The sequence below is a fragment of the Misgurnus anguillicaudatus genome, chromosome 15 (genome assembly GCF_027580225.2).
Source record: "Misgurnus anguillicaudatus chromosome 15, ASM2758022v2, whole genome shotgun sequence".
NCBI classification, from domain to species: Eukaryota; Metazoa; Chordata; class Actinopteri; order Cypriniformes; family Cobitidae; genus Misgurnus; species Misgurnus anguillicaudatus.
The window spans coordinates 24,952,981-24,974,807 of record NC_073351.2 but is presented as its reverse complement, the minus strand read 5'-3'; the positions used below and the strand labels follow the sequence as shown (position 1 = coordinate 24,974,807).

At 37.1% G+C, this 21,827-nt stretch overlaps 4 protein-coding genes across 8 annotated transcripts in view; 3 read left to right on the top strand and 1 right to left on the bottom strand.

The window, feature by feature from the left end:
* Window positions 1-628, top strand: part of c15h11orf16 (chromosome 15 C11orf16 homolog) — a 94,459-nt gene extending 93,831 nt beyond the window's left edge. For both annotated transcript variants that reach the window (XM_055173914.2, XM_055173916.2), the window contains one exon: window positions 222-628. In XM_055173914.2, the coding sequence (XP_055029889.2) occupies window positions 222-448 (227 nt within the window). In that variant the 3' untranslated portion in view covers window positions 449-628. The remainder of the gene's footprint in view (window positions 1-221) is intronic.
* akip1 (A kinase (PRKA) interacting protein 1) lies at window positions 590-19,270 on the bottom strand. 3 transcript variants are annotated; one of them, XM_055173928.2, is made up of 5 exons: window positions 19,160-19,270; window positions 1,501-1,678; window positions 1,337-1,417; window positions 1,143-1,259; window positions 590-974 (listed from the first exon to the last, which is right to left on the bottom strand). In XM_055173928.2, exons 1-5 carry the CDS (start codon window positions 19,165-19,167, stop codon window positions 831-833), a joined length of 528 nt encoding a protein of 175 aa, XP_055029903.2. In that variant the 5' UTR covers window positions 19,168-19,270; the 3' UTR covers window positions 590-830. The 3 variants fall into 3 exon arrangements, with proteins under 3 accessions (XP_055029903.2, XP_055029905.2, XP_055029904.2); XM_055173930.2 differs by lacking the exon at window positions 19,160-19,270 and adding an exon at window positions 1,914-2,095 and having other exon boundaries at window positions 1,501-1,674; XM_055173929.2 differs by lacking the exon at window positions 19,160-19,270 and adding an exon at window positions 1,918-2,093.
* LOC129418948 (uncharacterized) lies at window positions 5,958-15,921 on the top strand. 2 transcript variants are annotated; one of them, XM_055173924.2, is made up of 7 exons: window positions 5,958-6,753; window positions 6,904-7,017; window positions 7,216-7,323; window positions 11,373-11,564; window positions 11,679-11,835; window positions 13,798-13,977; window positions 14,118-15,921. In XM_055173924.2, exons 1-7 carry the CDS (start codon window positions 6,552-6,554, stop codon window positions 14,290-14,292), a joined length of 1,128 nt encoding a protein of 375 aa, XP_055029899.2. In that variant the 5' UTR covers window positions 5,958-6,551; the 3' UTR covers window positions 14,293-15,921. The 2 variants fall into 2 exon arrangements, with proteins under 2 accessions (XP_055029899.2, XP_055029898.2); XM_055173923.2 differs by having other exon boundaries at window positions 5,975-6,753; window positions 13,798-13,986.
* Window positions 19,209-21,337, top strand: LOC129418951 (apoptosis facilitator Bcl-2-like protein 14). Its single transcript, XM_055173927.2, has 5 exons — window positions 19,209-19,342; window positions 19,532-19,624; window positions 19,744-19,805; window positions 20,481-20,735; window positions 21,081-21,337. Exons 1-5 carry the CDS (start codon window positions 19,213-19,215, stop codon window positions 21,126-21,128), a joined length of 588 nt encoding a protein of 195 aa, XP_055029902.2. The 5' UTR covers window positions 19,209-19,212; the 3' UTR covers window positions 21,129-21,337.
* The last annotated feature ends 490 nt before the right edge of the window (window positions 21,338-21,827 follow it).

Here is a 21,827-nt window from a genome sequence, read left to right as displayed (position 1 = left end):
TGACATAACGGCTACCGTAGTTGCAACACGAATTTGGAAAGAGGAGGCGCTAGAGAGCACTATTCATTTGAATGCAAAATACAATTCCACCACTAGATGAGGGTAAATCCTACTTATTGCCCCTTTAACTAAGAATTCATTAATACTATTTTATGGAGATGTAGAAACCAAGCATTATTAGTATTTTTTAAATGACACATCTGTGTTTCTTGGTATTTCAGGAAGAAGAGCCAGGTCTGCTAATGGTAATTATTCCTTGCCTGGAGACAGTGGGTATTCTGGATGCTCTACAGATGACCGTTATGAGACCAATCACAGCTCTTTATTTAAGCTGGTTTCTCATTCACCAAAACAAGGTGCTTCTGTCAGGGAAATATTTAGATCATCTGAACCAAAGCCGTTTTCTAAAGCTGCATCTCCAATAGTTCTGGCAATGACCAAAAAGTAAACAAAAGTGATGCCATAGTTCACCAACCCAAATTAAGTGTTGGGATAGTTAGTTAATTTTTTTTTTTTTACTATATATATTTGCTTTCTAAATAAAACATCATTTGATAGGTGTATAAAGTAACCACAAATGACTAGTATGTAAAAATTATTCAAATGTTTATTAAAATGTTAAAAAGAATGCACACATTAAAAGTGACTTTGTGTCATTATGGCTTTAATTCCCTACATATATATAATATATATTCATGAGTAAAAATAAGTGCATTTGAGGATAATAAAAATATATTTGACACATCTGAGTCAGTATGATAACAAATTTTAGTGCAAGAATTGTTCAAGCTTTGTCCTTCACCTATACAATGCACAGGTGAATTTCTAATTCAGAGGTTAAACGTGAGGTTCTTGCTTTCCCCGGCGGTGATGCGGACAGTTTTGGTTACTGGTCTTGTATTCTGCATGGCTGCTGTGATGGAATAGGTTCCTGGAGACACTTCAATTAGGAAATCCTCTGCCTCTGATAAATCCTTTTATAAAATATGTAAATGAATCAAACTGAGGAGTTGATTTATAGAGCAAATGTTCTGGCAACTATGTCCTGGTTAAATATAATCTCTATCAAATCCTTTACTGCTTATAAGCTACAGTTTTATACCAATGACGAACTTAAAAGGTTTTCAAAGGTCACTACTTACAATGTCCGGTTGAACGGCTAGAGCAGCAGTCTGTTTCTGGTTAGAGGTCTGGGAATGATATCGACATATATGTTCACGCTCAATGGGCTCGGCCTGGTCCACAGACTTGTAAAACATCTGCTGAAGAAACACAAGTTGGTGTTTTCATTTGAAAATGTAATATAAAGGTAAATAAATAAAAAGAATTGTTTCACCTTGCACTGCCTGGTAGTTTCTGCCATGTACTCCACTATTGTTGCAAAAGCCCGGTCCAGGTTTGAATGGGAAAAGTTACTCTGAATCACAAATGATAAAATCAAAGTATGTCATGTGCATTCCTTCCTCATAGACTATCTAGTGTTTAACTAACTCTACTAACCTCAGGGTCTCTCTTGTTCTGAGTGAACATGGGTGATGGTCTTGGATTAGGCCTGTTAATTGAGCGCCTCTTTGCTTTTTCCAGTACTTCATGGCTGAGTTTTGATGACCGGCGAAGGGAACACTCCATCCAGCATTCATCTGCCATGTAACTTAATACAGTACAAAAGTGTCCCTTCCTGCATCCCAATGACACGCAATATTATATATCACATGCACGAGATGAGTTTCAAACAATGACGTCACTTCACAATACAAACAAAAGCACATGCACGCGTCTCCTAATAAACAACAATGTTTATGCTACAATTTAGAAGCAAAAGTTTCTCAGATAGGAGATCGTTTTCTCAAAACAAAAGAGCATTGGAATCTATGAGATTTTAATATGCATATTTATCTACACGACTCAATAACCTACTATTGTAGTGAGCTCGCAGAATGTGCTTGATTGCTGTGGTCTTCAAAATTGAAGTGATGTTCCATTCATTTCAAAGTGTTATCACGCAAAGTTACTAGTAGCGGGCTTGTGCACTAAAGTGAAAGTGGAAATGGGTTATGGTGGTTCTTCCTGCCCCACGTGCTGCTGGGAATTGAAGTCTTTGTCCGTGGCTCAAAAATGCCGTGAGGAAGAATACGGGACTTGCCTTTATTATGTAATAATGAAGAAAAACAAAGAATCCATGTCAGCTCGTTAAAAAATAACATTGTCCAGTGTGATCTCATTTGTACTACCCTGAAGATGTGCAAGTTATTTTGAGATAACCTGTTGGATGTAAATTATCCCATTTGCATATGTGGCTAAAAATGCATCACTTATTACAAGGCTATTGTCACAAAAATTGTGAAAAAAATATAAATATAAATTTGAAATATATTATTAGCTGTATACATGTAATACATGTAAGCAAGCGGAGTGGTATATTGAACATATTTTATCGTCAAAATGACTCGCAGTACCCGGATGAGCGGCGTAGCGGCTGTCAGAGCCGTTATCGGAAATAAAGCGACTGGCCAATCAGAATCAAGAATTTCAGAGAGATGCGTAATAATATTGTATACGCACTTTACATCACGTTCCAAATTATTATGCACATTTTTATACACCATTTTTGTTTATTTTTCCAATACACTCAGTAAGTTTACAAATTTTATTTTACCCTTAACCGTTTTATCACATTGTGGATGTTCTTATATTTAAATGAAATACAAATGTCAAAAGATATTTTAATACTTGGAAAAATATGCAAAATATGCTGCTCCAAATTATTAAGCAAGTTGTAATTCTCATACAATATGGGTATGAAGAAGTACTTTCTGAAGACAAAAAAGTGTGCATTATCTTTAAAAAGCAATCTATTTCCTATAACAGTTTATATTTGGCGGATCTTAACAGAAATCATTGAACTAAGTTTATGAGTGATTCACAGTAGGCCTACAGAAAGTTTTGACTATATAAAGGATTTTAAAAATATTTTTTTAGGAAAATATTAGGAAAGGCAGCAATAAAAAGCCACAGTTAAGAAGCAAACATGTATTTAAACTTGCTGGTGTCTCCCAAGATCCCCTTTAATACGAGATCCTTTAGTGCATTAAGCTGTATTTCTATCCCTCCACCAAACCAAAACTTGCAAAAATGAAACATTTGCTGTGAGCTCAGAATACAAGAAGACTATTTTCACACAGTTTTATTCATTGACATGCCATAATACACTGAATAATGTAGATGAATGCCATTCTGGATTGTTGGTGAATAGCCACTATGTTCAAACAAGACTGTAACATTAGGGAGAGGTGTCAGAGTATTGATTTGGACTGGAATATTGGGAAGTAAGATGGTAGGTCCCTTTAGGGTCCCTAAGAATGTAAAAAGGACATCACTCTGGGCCGGATCCGCACCGGATCAGCGGCAGAGCTGTTGACTTCGGCACAGATCCGGAGCGGATCCGGCCCAGAGTCGTCTGCTGTCTGGGATATGTAGAGTTCCTAAAAGATTGTTTTTTTACTATGAGATATAAAAAGAATCATGTCTTCTAAGAAAGAAATCAAGGTGTGACCAACATCCTCTGACCTTAGTCCTATTTAAGAGCCTGTGGAGCATCATTATATGAAAGATCTGTGAGATGGACAGCACTATAATTCAAAACATCAACTTTGGGATGCAATACTAGCGTATTCAAGTGAAATAAAGACAAATCCTACACTTGTATACTTACAAGTTTAATGAATGGGAGAGTTAAAGTCATGTCAAAGATATGGTCATATATTATTATGTAACTTGTGAAAATACATTATTTATTTAAAAAAATTCACTTAATTAGTCCCTTTGGGGGTAAAAATGACCCCAATTGAAATGAATGGGAAATGCAAAAAATCTTTTTTTTTCTTTTTTTTGTCAAAAAAAAAAAAAATCAATGCATCCAGAATAAATCTGAAAATTTCAACACAGAAAGGTAGGCCTGGTACTAGAGCACAAATGCAAATGTTACATAGAAAATACATGCTCAATCACACACACAAACAGACACACACAAACACACAAAGGTAGGACTGCCACAGAGAGCGTTTCTTGAATTTGGCAAAATAACAGCCATAGATGCAAAACAAAGATGTAAAATACTCACACAGGTGCGCGCACGCACACACACACACACACACACACACACACACACACACACACACACACACACACACACACACACACACACACACACACACACACGCAGACATACACACACGCACAAACACACACGCACACGCACAAACACACATAAACACATAAACACAGACTCACACACAAAGACACAGTAAAACTTAAACACACATAAAGACACACACACAAACACACACATACACACACGCAAACACACATGGACACACACTACATTTAGTCAAATTTCTGTGGCATTTTTGTAAAAACAAACATATCAAAATGCATCAAAAACTACAAAATATTCTACTATTTGAAATAATATTTATTTTTAATGTCCTTTCTAATGTTTATATACACATAAATTCACAAAATGTATCACTAAAGTACTGATGTTGAGCAGTTGGCCACATACAGTAAAATGAATGGCTCTCTATGGGCCTCTGCTGGTCGAAGTGATTTATTTCCTAAACTGTAACCAAAAAACTGTTTTTTTTTCTAAACACCAAATGGCTAAATTCAACACATTACATCTAGATCAATATCTTAAAACAATTTTAATCAAATTTAGATCATAATTTATGTGAATTTTTGAAAATCTTATATTTTTCAGGCAAGCTAATGGTGTAGTTGAGGAATTGAGTGGTAAACAGGTATAAAAGTACTTCATATCTCCCAAAACACAGCATTAATGTATAGATGGGAAGTAAATGAAAAAAAATTATATATTATTTGTATCATTAAAAATGTATATATTTTTTGTAATCACTCTTTTAATCTCTGGGGTCATTTTTACCCTCAAGGAACTATAACATATACAGGAAAATTGGGTCTTATGAGCGTTAATCCATTATTTCATTATAAATTTGGTTAAAGTGCATTCTGCTTAATAATTTGCAACAGCATATTTTTTCAAAGTATTAAAGTATCTTTCGACATTTTTATTTCATTTAAATATATAATAACATCCACACTGTTATATAACTGTTGAGAAAATAAAATTTGTAAACTTACTGACTGAATTGGAAAAATAAACAAAAATGGCATGTGCATAATAATTTGGAAAGCACTGTACATCATCATTCTTTTAACCTAAATGATCATGAAAAAATCATTCTGCTTGTTGAAAAGTCATTCAGCTTGTTGAAATGTTATTTGACAAAATTTGACTATGGGAATTATCACTCTCATTAAATGTTATTGAAACCCTACAATAAACTAAATAGATGAGACAAATTGTCTGTGATTGCTTTCCTGTTTAATCCTTTAGTGGGATGCATAACCATTGTGTTCTGCATGCTTGATGAATAAGTCTTTAAGAGATAAGATCAACCCCCCAAGCTATTTAACAAAGTTTAATGCATTTCAATGCATGTTTATTACAGATGTTTATTTATTTATTATTCATTGCTAACTATAGATTGACAAGTGTGCTACAAGAATAACTAATCATGCATGTACATAAAAAGATCTATTATCCATATGTCAACATTTAGTGAATTGTGTTTCTGAAAACAGGTCTGTCATGTGACTGCTTTTTAATTCATGAAAAATTCATAGACCCTCTGGAGATAAACAAAAAAGAGACTGCCCACATCGGATACATCATACCTAAGAGTAAATACTGGTATATAAAAATAGTGCCACTGTTACCACGGTTTCAGAGTTATGCAGAAAGGAAACCTCCCAATAGCATTTCTCTAACACTTCCCACACAGTCTAACGCAGGCTCTCCACAAACTGAGATTGAAACCCACGGTGCTGCTCATCCAAGTGAACAGAATTCACACCATACTGGTGTTTGGTCCACGTGCCATCTGTAAACACCATCTGCTGCGGCATGATTCGATGCACGCATGCACAAACACTTCATTGTGCGCAAGGACTGTCCGTCAACATATTGATTCTATTATAGAATATAAATATATAATACGCTGTGTGCCTGCAGATCACCCTTCTCATTCTCATGTAGATATGGGACAAAGGCTCACATGCACATCGCCACATGCCCTGATTCACCCATGGCTATCCTGAGGGAGAAGGAGCGCGTGCACGAGTTACTGGCGAGATGGGATCAGGGATTTAAGAGTGCACAAAATTACATCCACACGTGCACTTCATGTTATGTAAGAGCTCTGACTGTCTCACTGTGTGCTGTAGGATAACCGAGGCAGTGAGCGGAGAGAAGGAGCAGATGCTGCATGCACACACATCAGGGAAACCTGCATTTATTACAGAAAAGAGGACACACAGATCTGCTGTTTTCAGAAGCTATGGATATGGCTTGGACAAAAAGACATCTTTAGTGAGACTTCTTATTTGGCAGTGTGAGTGGATTATGGTCAGCAATGGTTGGCTTGCGACGCTGATTACTGTAGAACCTAAGGACATATTTGCGTTGTGCTATGGCCCCTGGGGGGCCTTTGATAATGACATCATTGTGGCCCTTGGTGTGGGTTGTGTGTGGACTGAATGTATGGTTTCCCCACACTCACGCAGCCTCAATGAGTCCTATTCTGCTCACAACTTCATCTGCTCCATCTACTGAGGAGCAACCAACAGATCCAGAACATGAATCTACAGATCCACCCAGCAACAACAACACAGGTGAGAACAACTACAGAAACCACAGAGTAATGAATGTATTGCAAAATGATAGATGTCAGACAGACCGATAGATTTGCAAGACAATGTAAATTCCATTATGTTTCTTGGTCAGCATTTGTTAAACACTAAAGCTGAATTATCCTCACGCAGCATCAGTGATTCCCATTCTGCTCATGACCTCCTCTGCTTCATCCACTGAAGAACAATCAATAGCTCCAGATCATCAAACTGAGCCCACAGATCCATCCAACAACAACAACATAGGTGAGTAAATCTGATGCAAACATACCAGAGTAATAAATACATGGGAAAATAGAATGATGGATGGATATATATATCATATATATATGCACTGGCTTTTCTGGTCTCATAATGTATGTAACTATGTTTCTTCAATTAGTACCGGAATATTTCTATAGGCATCATTTGTTGTAATTCAGTTTAATAACTACCCTCACGCAGCCTCAGTGAGCCCCATACTGCTCATGACCACATCTGCTCCATCCACTGAGAAACAATCCACAGATCCACAACATCAGACTAAAGATCCACCCAACAGCAATAACACAGGTGAGCAAAACAAATGTAGACATACCAGACATCATAAAGTGTAAAAAGGCCAATTTAAATCAGAAAATCATGTAAATATGGCAATTTATATACAAGATGCGTGTACTGTTTTTACATTTACACATTTGGAAGCTTTTATCCAAAGTTATAAGCTATACATTTTATCAGTACTGTATATGCAATGCTCTAACAACTGAGCTACAGAAACGAGATATCTTTTTATCCGAAGCAAAGTACATTTTATAAGTTTATGTTTTAGCCGGTGATCAACACAAAGCTTTTTCGGTTAAGATACAGCAGTGGTTCTCAAACTGGAGGGAGGACGCCAGTTTAATGATATTTTATGAAATACATTATCATAAGTTCTGTGTAATTACACAACAGAATAATAACCAACAGTATTGAAATGTACTGCTACCATGGTTGTGATTGTTTTATGTCATGAATTTATTTTTGGGGGGACGCGATCCTTACAGGAAAACACTGAAGCACAAACCTCTCCTCACCTGTGCTCAGAAAGCTTTGACAGAACATGTCAGCTGTGTCCTAAGTGCACTTTCAGAGCTTCATAATAATAGTAGAACTGGGTGGAATAAATCAATATTTGATAGAGAACATGATCTTTTTTCAGATGCTATTCCAAAACCATGGAGGCTTTAAAATGTTAATTTTAAATGGAGGTTTTAAAATTAAGCAGGGTTAGGGACATTAAAGAAGATAATATATAGAAAAGACATTTGATGACACTAATACACATGCACAGTTGAACTCATAAGTTTACATACCCATTGCAGAATCTGCAAAATGTTAGACTAAGAGGGGTCAATTGCAAAACTGTTAACAGCCACTAAATTAAACGGCTGTAAAAATGTATCGTGTTAATTTTTTTTTTTTTTTTTTTTGCATAAATCTGTTAATCACCCTCAGTACTGATCAAAACTACAAAATGTTTACAAAAATTCTATGATTTTAACTCTTTAATTGCCAAGTTCATAAGTGGTGTCACTGATTTGGGAAAAACACACAAAAAATGACTTGATTTTTCAATATAAAAATTGATTGTGGACTGGATTTTTTTAACCTTTTTCACGGTCTTGGGCATGTCAAAGATTGATAAAAACATTGGCTTTGATGCATTTTTAGTTTTTGTGCAGCATCAGATCTAATTTTTTTTCTCCCTCATTAACTGCCCCGTTGACTTCCATTTTAACCACATTTTTTAAATGCAAAACCATGACATCATATAATCGTGCAGAAATGTAAGCTCTGTTTTTTACACAGGCCTACTAAAGGGTTAATGGTGCCACATGGTGATCAACAGTAAACATGACACATTTTTCCTCTTTGCAAAGGGAAAAACCACCAACAATCAAGAATGCATACACTGAAAAAAATAATTCATTGAATTCAATTAAATGTAGCTTAAATAAATTGATTGCAACCACTTACCTTAAAAAAATTTATTAAATTCAATGAATCATTTTTTTCAGTGTAGTAGATAATAAGGTGTCATGGCTTTGCAATCATAAAAATTGTGTTATAATGGAAGTCAATGGGGCAAAAAAGCCACAAACAAATTAGGGAGAAAAAAATCTAATTGGATGCTGCTCAAAAACTAAAAATGCATCAAAGCCAATGTTTTTACTAATCTTGGACATGCCCAAGACTGTGAAAAGGTAAAAGAAAATCCAGTCCACAATCTGACATTTTGTGTATTTTTCCCCAAATCAGTGACATTGCTTAAACTAGGCAATTAAAGAACTGAAATCATGGAATTTTGGTAAACATTTGGTAGTTTTGATCAGGGGCGCTGCTAAGGATTTTGGGCCCCATGAAAAGAATCTTGACAGGGCCCCCAACACAGCTGAGACTTTTTTCATATTAATTTACATAAAATCATGCGCTTTTATGGCATTTTGACTACCAATGGGGTCAGAAAATTTTAATTTAATTTTGAATTAAGTGTTTAAGAAAAAAGAAATCTTATTTCACAATTTTTTTCTCACCCCATTGGCAGATCATTTTGCTCGTTTTAAGGACAATTTCACTTAAATTGTATATTAATTTGTCTTAAAACTAGACTGATTTACTTAGGTCATTTTGCTCTTCAAGAAAAAGCATCTTAATTTAAGAATTTTTAGATATTTCTACTGAAAACAAGACAAAAATACTAAGTAAGAAAGTCATTTTTTGCAGTGTTTAATGTTTAACTAAAACTGTGTATTGTTATTTTTTCCAGCGTTTTCTTGACCTAACATGAGGAGAATATTGAGTTCCCTTATCATGCACTTTTAACACAAGAACGGCCACCAGTAGTCATTTTAACCGCAACATTTAAACTTATGCATTGCAAAAGCGTGCGCGTTAGCACAGAAAAGTGCCGTAGGCTACGAACATTGTCACGGACGGGCGGCCCACTAACAATTTAGGCCTACTTACAAACCCACCTTGGTAACATAATGTCGACCCTTTGCCTCTTTTACTTCTTATTTTTTTCTCTTTCTGTTTTTCACTTCCAGATTTTTTAGGCATTTTCACTTCCTTGTCAGTCAAGTTGATATTCTGCCGGCACTATAAGTGAAGTCAAGCTGTGTTGCCTGGATTATACAATTTGGGCGGACTAAACCATTTTATGACAATTGAGAGGGGGGAAAGGGGCCCACAGACGTTTGTGTTTCCTAAACAAATACATTTTTTGAGACCAGGAAACAGCAAATAGAATAATTTAAAGTTAATAATTTTTACTGTTAAATATTTTTTAGCACCACAATTTTGGGGGCTTCTATGGGCCCCCTCTTACTCGTGGGCCCCGAGAATCGTCATTGTTTACCCCACTTTTACAGCACCCCTGGTTTTGATTAACAGATTTATGCGAAAAAATGGGAAAAAAATTAATCAGATACATTTTTACAGCCATTTAAGATAGTGGCTGTTAACAGCCACGAACAACCCAAAAGGGTATTACATTTGCCCACGGTATACTGTTGAGTTTTATCACAATTTTAAAGCATTTTCTCAAAATATGTGTCAATATAAGATTTGTCACCAAAAATCATTCCATTTGCTGAAACACAGAGAAAGTTGTGGCCAAATTAAGACTCAAAAAACTGTAAACAGCCTGAACAACCCCTAAGGGTTAAATATGCTTTAGAAACATATGTTACTGATGTACAAAACTTGAGACAAAACAATGACACTGGCATATTTTAAGATCTGTACGTGCAGGTTATTTTCAGTTGAGACAGCTCATACATGCGTTTTAGTCTAGGGCTAGCCTTAAGCCTTGTCTTTGAAACCGGGGGTGTATGTAATCATAAAAAACTGCACAGTTTTTCAGTAAAATCCATAATTTTTTTGCATTTTTAGCATCTTTTGTATATCTGAAACCTTTCAAACAGTAACTGATGTTAAAATCTTTAAACACTGATGAAAATAGGTTAAAACATTCACTTATGTTCCAATATAATTGATCAGATGTCATTCAGGACAATACTAAATGAAAAATATTATCTTTAAACAAAACATTTGTAACAAAAATATAAAAAGTCTTTGTCCGGCCAGGTAAGATCACATAGGAGTCTTTTTCTGGGTATGAAAACTTTTGATCAGGGCTTTTATGTAAATTCATGTATTATTCTGTGTTGTGTGACTTGTTTAGGACAGTACTAAATAGAAAACAAACTCGAGTTTACATGATCCCTCCTACTTTTTCTTTAATACTAACATTTTGTAGATTCTGCAAGAAAGATTACATAAACTCATTGAGCTCAACTGTACCCTCAGACCCCTACGCATGCAAATAGAGAGACATTTAACTATCTCTGTGGTTGACCACAGGATACAATGATGCACGAGTTGTGTCACTTTTTAACAAATGCAAATCATGATGTCACGTTCCTGATGAAGGTTTTTAACTGGAAAGAAAAATAACAATGATATAGTCCAAAAACGAAAGTTTTTCCTCCTTGAATCTGTTTTTTAGCATATTTCGAATTGATTTAATCTGTGAGATTCATGTTTAATGGTGTATCTCCATTTATTTCTCCCAGGACTGGCATGCATGTCTCTACTGCCCCCTCGGAGGGGGTCCTACTATGTGGAACATGGCACAGGGGTGTCTGTGGGCTCCATGCTTGTCTTCTGGTGCAGGGAGGGCTACCAACTGGTGGGACATGAGAAAATCACCTGCCTCCTGCGAGCAGGTGTCCCTCGATGGAGCAGCTACCTGCCAGTCTGTGAGAGTAAGAGAGCCATTGAATTGCCTTTGGACAATCTGTCTGACCAGTTCATAAAAGCACTGATGTTTATATAGCTGGCCATAATATCAGCTAAAAACTGACACATTTTTTTTTTAGGTATACCTAGACCAAATGACCAGGGACTTCGCATTGCTTTGCTGGTCTCTTTAGTGAGTGGGGTGGTCATTCTTGTCATGACTGTGTGCTTCATCGTCTGCTGTTGTCAAGAGCGCATGAGTAAAACAAGGGAAAAGCATCGGACAGGCAGAAGCAGGTTAATAACAAGAGCACCAACTCATCCAATGAATGCAAAAGAGCGGCAGCATGTGTCACTTAAGAACATGTCCATAACAAATGCACCTGTGGTTATTCTGCTAGGACACCTGTGTTTACCTAATACAACTCAAGTGATACATTTTAGGTGTGGCTTAAAGGGACATTCCACTTTAAAAAATACATACATACATACATATATATATATATACATATATATACATATACATATATATACATATATATATACATATACATATATATACACATATATATATATATATATATATATATATATATATATATATATATATATACACATACATATACATATATATATATACATATATATACATATATAAATAAATATATAAATTTTTCTGGCGCTACCACTTTTAGCATAGCTTAGCATAGTCAATTGAATCTGATTAGACCATTAGCATCGCGCTAAAAAATAACCAAAGAGTTTCGATATTTTTCCTATTTAAAACTTGACTCTTCTGTAGTTACATTGTGTACTAATGCTGCGTTTACACCAGACTCGGTAGAGGCAGCAAGCGCAAGTGATTTCAATGTTAAGTCAATGTGTAGACGCGTTTACACTCGTTTTCGCGCGTTTGGAGGTCCTGCAGCGCGGATGAGGCATTTAGCGCCTTGCGGAAGACGCGTTTCCGCCTCATTTGCGCGTCTAGTACGTGCCAATGCCGCGAATGGTGCTTTTTGTGCATTGTGCGTTTGACACGAATTTTTGGCTGAGTCCCGAGTTGAAAAATGTTAACCTGTGGCGGATTTTCGCGCTGCGGTAACCAATCAGGAGCGTGCTTGCTGCTGTGGCGGCAGCTCCGCCCAGAGTCACTCATTCAGCATGAAGGCTTGATATTGTCCTTGAGCAGTCACCCGGAGCTATACGACACAAGTTCTTATTTCTATAGAGACAGGAATAAAAGGGCGTCACTTGGAAGAGTGTCATTGAGGACATTGGGCAACCTGGTAAGTTGTAAATACACATTTCACTTTTGAGTCACGTGACGTTTATCGACCCGCGCCGTTTATTTTCCCCATATAGTAAGGTGACCAAATACAAACCAGTAACTTTCTCGATAAATGCACAATCAACATCAGCCATCCTGCAAACAGACAACCTCATAGCACTTGCCCCTCCCACAAGAAGCGGATTTTGCCTCTGACGTCAAATGCTTGCTTTTTCCGCACGTCTACTTCGCTGTACACGCGTGAATGCATTCAAACAGTTCAAGTGGCAAACTAGGCGCGGTAGACGCGATTTTGACGCCTGAAACGCGGTTGGTGTAAACGCAACATAAGACTGACAAAAAATTTAAAGTTGTGATTTTCTAGGCAGATATGGCTAGGAACTCTACTCTCATTCTGTCGTAATAATCAAGGACTTTGCAGCTGTAACATGGCTGCAGCGGGCGTAGTGATGTTGCACACTGCCCGAAAATGGTCCCCTGGCATTGAAAGTTACTAAGGGGACTATTTTCGGCTGCTGCGTGGTGTCACTGCACCTGCTGCAGCCATGTCACAGCAGTTTTAAATAGGAAAAATATTGAAACTCTTTGGGTTTTTTTAGCGCGATGCTAATGGTCTAATCAGATTTAATGGATTATGCTAAGCTATGCTAAAAGTGGTAGCGCCAGACCCGGAGATCAGCTGAATGGATTCCAAAACTGTAAAAATCTAATGTTTAACTCTAGCGGAGCTGAAAAGTGAGTATATATATTTTTTTAAGTGGAATGTGCCTTTAACCTAATATATTTTCACATTACTACATGACCCTGATGCTTATGTGTCATGCATGAGGAATTTACATTTCTGTGCAAAATTCACAGGACACTCATTCTTAAAAGCACAAATCAGATTTTTAAGACAAGGTGCAACGCTAAGTTTTAAAATTAGGAATCATGATGCCAACAACTTTGATTTTGTCTTTGCTGACCCTTAGGAGTAGGGAAAAGCGGAGCTCTAGATCACGGAGGAGCCCATCCTGGTTGGAGAGAGAGCACATAGACTGGGAGGCATTCCCACCACCTAAACTCTTTAGCTTGTCTCAGCGTCTTGATCGACCGCTGCCCCCCAGAAGCCCTGTTTATTCAGAGATCATCAGATCATATGAGAACAGAGGGTATGACAGGTCAGAAGAGACATAGGCCCACCTACCTATGTACACATCTGGTTACTTATCAAAATCTTTTTATTCATGCCAACCTTATCCGCAATTACGGTGAGCAAAAATTCTCACAAAACTCTCTGCTTCCTACCTAGGAGTCAGGAAAACCTCCAGAGGAGTTCACATACTGCATACCCCACATACCCAGCCCTTGTTTTCCAGAGGGTCCAAACAGAACCAAACCCAACATCTTCCTCCACCAACCCGGTGCAGATTTCAACTTCTCCCAAAAACAGGACTCCACGCGGTCCTTCAGTCACTCATCCATAGACTCTTTTAAGTGGGATGCAACTATTATTCATTTTCTCATCAGCAGCATTGAATGTGGCCAAAGCGACAGCAAATAATGCACTGCTGTAAAACATATGATGGATAAATAAAGCCAAATAAATAATGGGAAGATTTATATGGTCCTAGTGACCAGGACAAGCACTTTGATATTTCTAAAGTAAAGCTAATGATATTTTTCAGTGTGCAGATACATTTGCTGTATTGTAAATATGTTCTGGTTTGGGGTGGGCTTGGTTATTCTTGTCATATCTTGAACTCAGAGGCGGCCGATGACTTCTGTTTCGAGGGCGCATGATGCGAAGCTCGTCACAACATGTGTTTAGCTCGTCATGTGTGTGGTTCGTCATTTTAAAATGTGTTCGGCCCGTCATGTGAACCATGTTCTTCACCTGTCTTGTCAAAATAATTGCCTGCTGCAGAGACGTTTGCCAGAGACTCCCTTAAAGGATTAGTCCATTTTCTTAAAACCAAAATGTTGATGTCTTTCTTTGTTCAGTTGAGATGAAATTATGTTTTTTGAGGAAAACATTCCAGGATTTTTCTCATTTTAATGGACTTTAATGGACACCAACACGTAACAGTTTTAATGCAGTTTAAAATTGCAGTTTCAAAGGACTCTAAACGATCCCAAACGAGGCATAAGGGTCTTATCTAAGAAAGTCATCATCATTTTGGATGACATGGTGGTGAGTAAATTATCTGGATTTTTTTAAGAAAATGGACTAATCCTTTAATCTCAAAGTTAGGGCGCACTCACATTATCCAAACCAAACCAAACCAAACCATGCCCCAGTGTGATTGTAACCCCTCCCTACTCCCCAAGGTGCACGCACTCACACACTGTACCCCTCACATGTTATCATATTGTTTAGTTGATCTGTCACGTGTGCAGCTCGGACATTCACGTAACCCCGCTGCTCGCCTTAAAAGGTTTTTATGGAGGCAGATGAACGCGAGTGGTCACGCAACTGATGTCTTAACCTTTTGAATCACGCTCAGGCGCGATTGCGCTTGCACTACAGCCTTCCAAGTGAACCACGCTCCGGCCCACCTCTGCAACCCGGCCGCGGCGCGATTAACCAATCCGGGCGCGGAACAGAGCGATCACACTAGTCAAACAAACCAGGCTTTGGGGGTCAAATGCGCCCGAGAGCGGATTGGTTTGGATAGTGTGAGTGCGCCCTTAGTGTCTTGTGAGTATTGAGTGTGCAGCAGGCACTTATTTTGACAAGACGCATGATGCACATGGTTAACATGACACAACAAAAACATATTTTGAATTTGCGCCCCTCGGAAGAGAAGTCACCAGCCGCCACTGCTTGAAACTAATTTAACTGAAATGTAAATAGAATTTTAAACAATATTGTAAGTCAACAACCTAACACTAACCAAAATCTTTTGTTTTGCACATTTCAAAAGTTTGCTAGCTATACCACCTTTTTAAATTAATTATTTGTTGTTAAAGAGCAATACATACTACAATTTTATACAGCATGAAGTTGAGCCATTTGGTAACATATCATCTAACAGTAAAAATTGCACTTTAAATGCACTGAACTCATTTGTTTCACTTTAAACTAATTTGTAATAAAGTGTTGTGTATATTTATTTTTGTTTATCCCTTTAATTCATTTTGAATGGTCTGGAGCAAATAATGTTTTGCCCTTAAGAGAATACCCCCGCTCATTAAGATTGAGGGTTCTCAAACTTTTTCACTTCAATATGTATAGACGCCCTAATCACAATTTCTACCAAATAAAATATTTCGGTGCTTGGCATCTGAAATAGGTTGGCAACACTAATATTCTGATTTTTAGTTTAGTTTATTGCTTGTTTTATCTTATTCTTAATAATTGTAAGCCATTTTATGTCCCCCTTGGAAGTTTGTTGAGGCCCCCTGGTTGAGAAACATTGATTTGGATAGAATTTGCTAAAGAGGTCTTCTGAACCAGAAAATATCTCATTTTCATAGGATGGTGGACACCTTGGGCTAAATGATCCATCACAGATATTCAAATAATTGTGTTCAATTTACATTGACACAGCTGAAAAGGGCTGAGGAAAAAGTATATAATACATTGTATATACATTGTCCAAAAGACAAAACACAAGAGACAGCAGACACTTAAAAACATCTTACTGTATATCCAGATAAGGTGAGTCTATATGCTAAAAGTACTTTACACATAAATTTGATGCATGTGTTTCAATTTATATATACAATATACATACAAGAGGGTCTGTGTTGTATAAATAAATAAATAAATATTTATTTATTTATACACTGTAAAAATATTAGCTGTAATTATGCAGATTGCCAGGAACTTATTTACTGGCAACTATTTTTTCAAAGTTAAATTATCATTATTAAACGTCTTTATCTTTACAGTATAAAACTATAAAATAACAGCATCATGCAAAGCATTCTGGGAACCAGAAATCCTCATCATCCTTTTTCTGTTTTTTTCCTTCAGATTTTGATTTCCAGAATGCTTTGAACAAACTGTTGCCAGTAAATAACATTTAAATCTACAGTATAGTTAGTTAATGGCAACCAGCTGCCAGCTACAATTTTTTTTACGAGGGGGCCAATAAAAAAAGGACCTAAATCTCCTTATGATGGCTCTAATATGGTTTATTTAGCATAAAGTTGACTTTGTAGATACAGTGGTGGCCATTATAAAGAGATTTAGGTGATTTTACTTTACTGGTCCCATCAAAGTCCGAGTTTAATAAATAAACTGCACTTGTAGGACAGCCTTTGGCTTGAGTTGCAGAAGGCAAGAGATAACATTACTGAAATATTTTGACATTATGACAGGTAGATGTGCTGCTGTAATTGACGCACAAGGTGGACATATCCAATATTAGAGTAAAAAGTGGATAAAAACAGCACAACTCACTGCATCCGATATTTGTTGTGCTCAGAGCAACCATCATTATGAAATGAAAACATGTTTTGTAGGCAAAAAGTCAATATTTTCAGATCTGTCAGGTGTCTTAAAAATTTTAGCCACCACTGTATGTATAACACTAATCTGTAACACACACACACACATAATATATAAGTGCAACATAAGATTTTTGCATGTGTTTGTATTAGTACCATGTTCTTTGTTGTTTATCCACAGTGATCAATCAACATGAACACCAGTACAATAAATCTAACCAACACCAACATAAGCAACAGTTACCCAGTAACCGACTGGGGCGTGCTATTTCTTAGGATCGTGGATATATGCAATTCGAATGATGCGTCCTATATCCGCGTGCCATTTGAAAGCGTAACTTTCCTGCTGGGCTTCCCCTCAAATGTGGCTCTACTGTGGCTGTTAATGAGAGGCAATAAAGCACTATCACCCTCTGAAGTTTTGGGGCTCAATCTTGCCTGTCTGAACATAATCTTCTGTCTAAGTCTTCCTGCTGATATGTATCTTTCGGTTGGTCAACGTGACGGACTGTTCCTATTAATTACAGAGGCCATTTCTGTCCTTAACATCTTTGGCTGTCCTCTTCTCCTGACCAGCATGTGTGTGGAACGCTACATGGCAGCAGGACATGCAGTGCTCTACATGAAACTAGCGAGTAAATGGGAATATCGGGTTTTCTGCTCTGTCCTAATCTGGGCGTTAACTTTAGGCATTGCAGGACTGACCTCCCACCAAAGGCTGCCTCAACTGGTTCTGTACTTGTCCCTGATCCTTGATATCTTCGTACTGATCATGCTAGGATCTCTGATAGGCATTGTCAAGGAGCTGTGCAAAAAAGGTCCAGGTGCTGGGCAAAGCGGCGCTGGAGGCGGCTCATCCATGAAAATGAGAGCGCTAAAGAACACTTTACTGGTTCTGTTTCCTTCACTTATAATCTATGGGCCTTTATTGGTAATGGGTCCTTATATAATGACACTTACTGAAGAGCGTGCACAAATTACCAGTTCAGAATGTGATGTCATGCATCTGTTAAATGTCTACCCTAGTCTTGGAACCTGTATTGGGCCTTTATTTTACATTTCCCGTTTAAGACAACTTTTCTGCAAAAAGAAGGATGATGGAAAAGAACAGTCGACTACTCAGGAGATACAGCAGCGCAATTAAAGTCTTTTAGGGCTTATTTATCTCACAAATGATACGGATAAAAGTAAATATATGTAAAGATGAAGGGTTTTATTAGTCAATATTGTTCCGATTATTGTTTTTTACTGTACTTGATAATAGGTGAAGAAAATACAGGTATTTGCAAAAATAGAGTATGTCACATAGATTAAAAAAAAATATGGATAAGCAGACTGCATACTGCATTGTGGATAGAAATGAATAACCAAAAACTAAAGAAAAAATGTTGATTAATACATTTTGCATGTGAATGTATTTATTTAGCAATATAAATAAAGTTTAATACGTTTCTTGTATCTTTATATTCACAATATCAATGTTTTAAACAAGCAATGCTACAGAATAAAACGCCCCAATAAGCTTTCAGGCATGCCTGAAGTGAAGTAGACGTTCATACGATCGTGCGTCACTACGTCACGCATGTTTTGAAGACGCAAGTTCATGGTAAGTTTATACTTCCTTATGACTCAATACCGTTGTTCTTTAACACATCTGCATTAATTGTATGTAGTGTAATATAAAAAATATGTAACGTTACGAGGATTTGCTGACGTCGTGTAATAATTCTGACGTCGTGAAATATTTTACGTCGTTTTTTCGCCTTTTAAGTAACTGTCAAGATTGTGAACGTCACAGCAGTGTAACGTTACAGACTTAAACATGGGAGTTTGATAACTTTACAATCTTAAATATAAAATTTAGATACAACGTTATTGGTTGTATTTTGTACTTACAAATACATTTCCTGTTTCTTTATGCAGCCACTGGTTGATTTGAATGACTTACAATGGAGGGCGATTCGTTTATAACAAACAGTAGTGAATATCGATTGCTGGAGGTGTATTACCAAAAGAGGAGAACGTCAAAAATAAGACCGGAGCCTCGTCTCTGCATGCTTTCTGCACAGTCAGCAACAGGTTAAGATTTCACCACATAAAGTTTGTGATTCCGAGAGGATCTCCTGTCTGTTGCTGCACAAAGCGGCCGGCGTATGACCTAACATACCGAAGCTCTCGCGATACTGTTATGTCATACGTCGATAGGTCTGCGCAGCGCTGCACGAATTCGAATACACCTATTAAAATAACCTGTCTGTTACAAATTAGGTGATGAGGGTTTCCAAAATGTGGCTGAAAAACTGACTCAGATTGTCGACAGTGGGCTCATTGTTCCAGATGGGGTTGAAGCAGATAGCAACGGTAGGTAAAACATAGACTGTAATGTGTATTTCTAGATGTTAAATTGATAAGTGTTTATATCTTAAATGTTCGTTTTCTATAAAATTATTAATAACAGTTAAATTGTCTTGTGGTCCTAGATGATATTGTAGAGAGGCTGGTTGAGTTACTGAAGGAATCGGGGGACGAGCTTAATGAGAAGGTAATCATGACGTCATAAAGCCATATTGGTACATTAAAGGGATAGTTCACTTTAAAATGAAAATTCTGCCATCATTTACTCATCCCCATGTTGTTCCAAACCTGCATGAATTTCTTTTTTCTGATGAACACAAAAGAAGATATTTTGAGAAATGATGGTAAACACACAGCAGCAAGTGACCATAGACTTCCATAGTAGAAATAAAAAAATATAATGGAATTTAATTGGTACTATCAACTGTGTGCTTACCATCATTTATCAAAATATTTTCTTAGTCATTTATCATAATACTACCAAAATATTTTTTTTCTACTATGGAAGTCAGTGGTCACTATCTGCTGTGTGTTTACCATCATTTCTCAAAATATCTTCTTTTGTGTTCATCAGAAAAAAGATATTCATACAGGTTTAGAACAACATGAGGATGAGTAAATGATGACAGAATTTTAATTTTAAAGTGAACTATCCCTTTAATCTTTTTTTTTACAAACAAAGTCTCCCTGCACATCCCAAAACCTGCAAATGTTATTGTATAGAGTGCAAATTATGTTTATATAAAATTTGCAAGTTTCTTTTAATAGCAAGATTTCATTATCATATTTACCATATTAAATGCATTCGTCTGTTTTTTTAATGCTACTTTTCCGCTCTTGAACACTTCCTCTTCTTTTTCAGATTAAGAGGAACCATGAACTTTTAGAATACTTGAAGAGTGCTATAACTTACACGGTGTTTGAAAAACTAACTACAACTTTCATCAAGAGTGTGGTGCCGCAGACCACGAGGAACCGTGAGCAGATAGCCCTGACCTTTGAGATGACCAGCAGGCTCAGGGCTCTGGATCTGCAACCCATGAACAGGGTGATGGGATTTGGGGCTCAATACTTGCAGCAGCACTTTACTCCCTGGGTTCAGAAGCATGGTGGCTGGGTGAGTTTTGCAGTTGTTTTTGCAGTTTATAGTCAAATTCTTGGTAAATGATGTATTAACCCATTTGCGCCTGATGCTGCATGCCGAAACATTACATCTATTACCGGTTACTTTTATTTCATGCTTCTAAAGTGCTTCAGAGGCTTAGATATTAAGTTGTTGGTCGACGTTGACAATTCTTAGTATTTTTTTCTGAAAACCATCTGGAGATAAGGGGATTTATCATAGAATAACATAGGTTTTAGGCGTCTTGGAAGTAAATAGGTTAATTTAATACTATGTATTGTAAAGCTAGTTTAAAGAATTATGCATTACTTCATGTCATTGCAATTTTCACCCCAATAGGAGAAAGCATTTGAAGACGACGATGATGATGAGGAGGAGGTTCATTGATGCAAGACAATTTTCAGGTGGTTAACTGTGAAATTCATTGATTTGTAATATGAAGACTGATTAAATGTTTATTTTCATATTGATTTAAGTGTAGCATGTACAATGGAAAGTGATTTCTTTCCTATTGTTTGATCAATTGTTTACATGTGTCTAATATGGTTGTCAAATTAAATAAGCACAGATTATATTAACACAATGCCATGCTTTAAAGGAACACGCCCACATTTTGGGAATTTAGCTTATTCACCGTATCCCCCAGAGTTAGATAAGTCCATACATACCTCTCTCATCTCCGTGCGTGCTGTAACTCTGTCTGACGCAGCCCCCGCTAGCTTAGCTTAGCACAAAGACTGGAAATGCATGGCTCCAGCTAGTATACTGCTCCCAATAAGTGACAAAATAACGCGATCATTTTCCTATTTATGTGTTGTGATTTGTATAGTCAAACCGTGTACAAATAACAAGGTGATATGAGACACAGCGATCTTTTAACAGTATACATACTGAGAACTATATTCTCTGAAGACGAAGCACTGCCGCATGGGCGGAGTGATTTGCACAACTCTGACCGAACTCTCTGCTCCTCACCAGGGGCTTCTCGTGTGCTGCGAGCAGATCACTCCGCCCATGCGGCAGTGCTTCGTCTTCAGAGAATATAGTTCTCAGTATGTATACTGTTAAAAGATCGCTGTGTCTCAT

Coding starts and splice junctions, on each gene's coding strand:
- LOC129418948 (XM_055173923.2), top strand. CDS start 6,552: ATGGCCCCTGGGGGGCCTTTGATAATGACATCATTGTGGCCCTTGGTG. Junction 6,754..6,903: donor ACCCAGCAACAACAACACAG/GTGAGAACAACT, acceptor ATCCTCACGCAG/CATCAGTGATTCCCATTCTG. Junction 13,987..14,117: donor GAGAACAGAGGGTATGACAG/GTCAGAAGAGAC, acceptor CTTCCTACCTAG/GAGTCAGGAAAACCTCCAGA.
- LOC129418951 (XM_055173927.2), top strand. CDS start 19,213: ATGGAGGGCGATTCGTTTATAACAAACAGTAGTGAATATCGATTGCTG. Junction 19,343..19,531: donor TTCTGCACAGTCAGCAACAG/GTTAAGATTTCA, acceptor GTTACAAATTAG/GTGATGAGGGTTTCCAAAAT. Junction 20,736..21,080: donor TTCAGAAGCATGGTGGCTGG/GTGAGTTTTGCA, acceptor TCACCCCAATAG/GAGAAAGCATTTGAAGACGA.
- akip1 (XM_055173928.2), bottom strand. Junction 1,418..1,500: donor AGAACAAGAGAGACCCTGAG/GTTAGTAGAGTT, acceptor TTTGTGATTCAG/AGTAACTTTTCCCATTCAAA. Junction 975..1,142: donor TAGCCGTTCAACCGGACATT/GTAAGTAGTGAC, acceptor ATTTTATAAAAG/GATTTATCAGAGGCAGAGGA.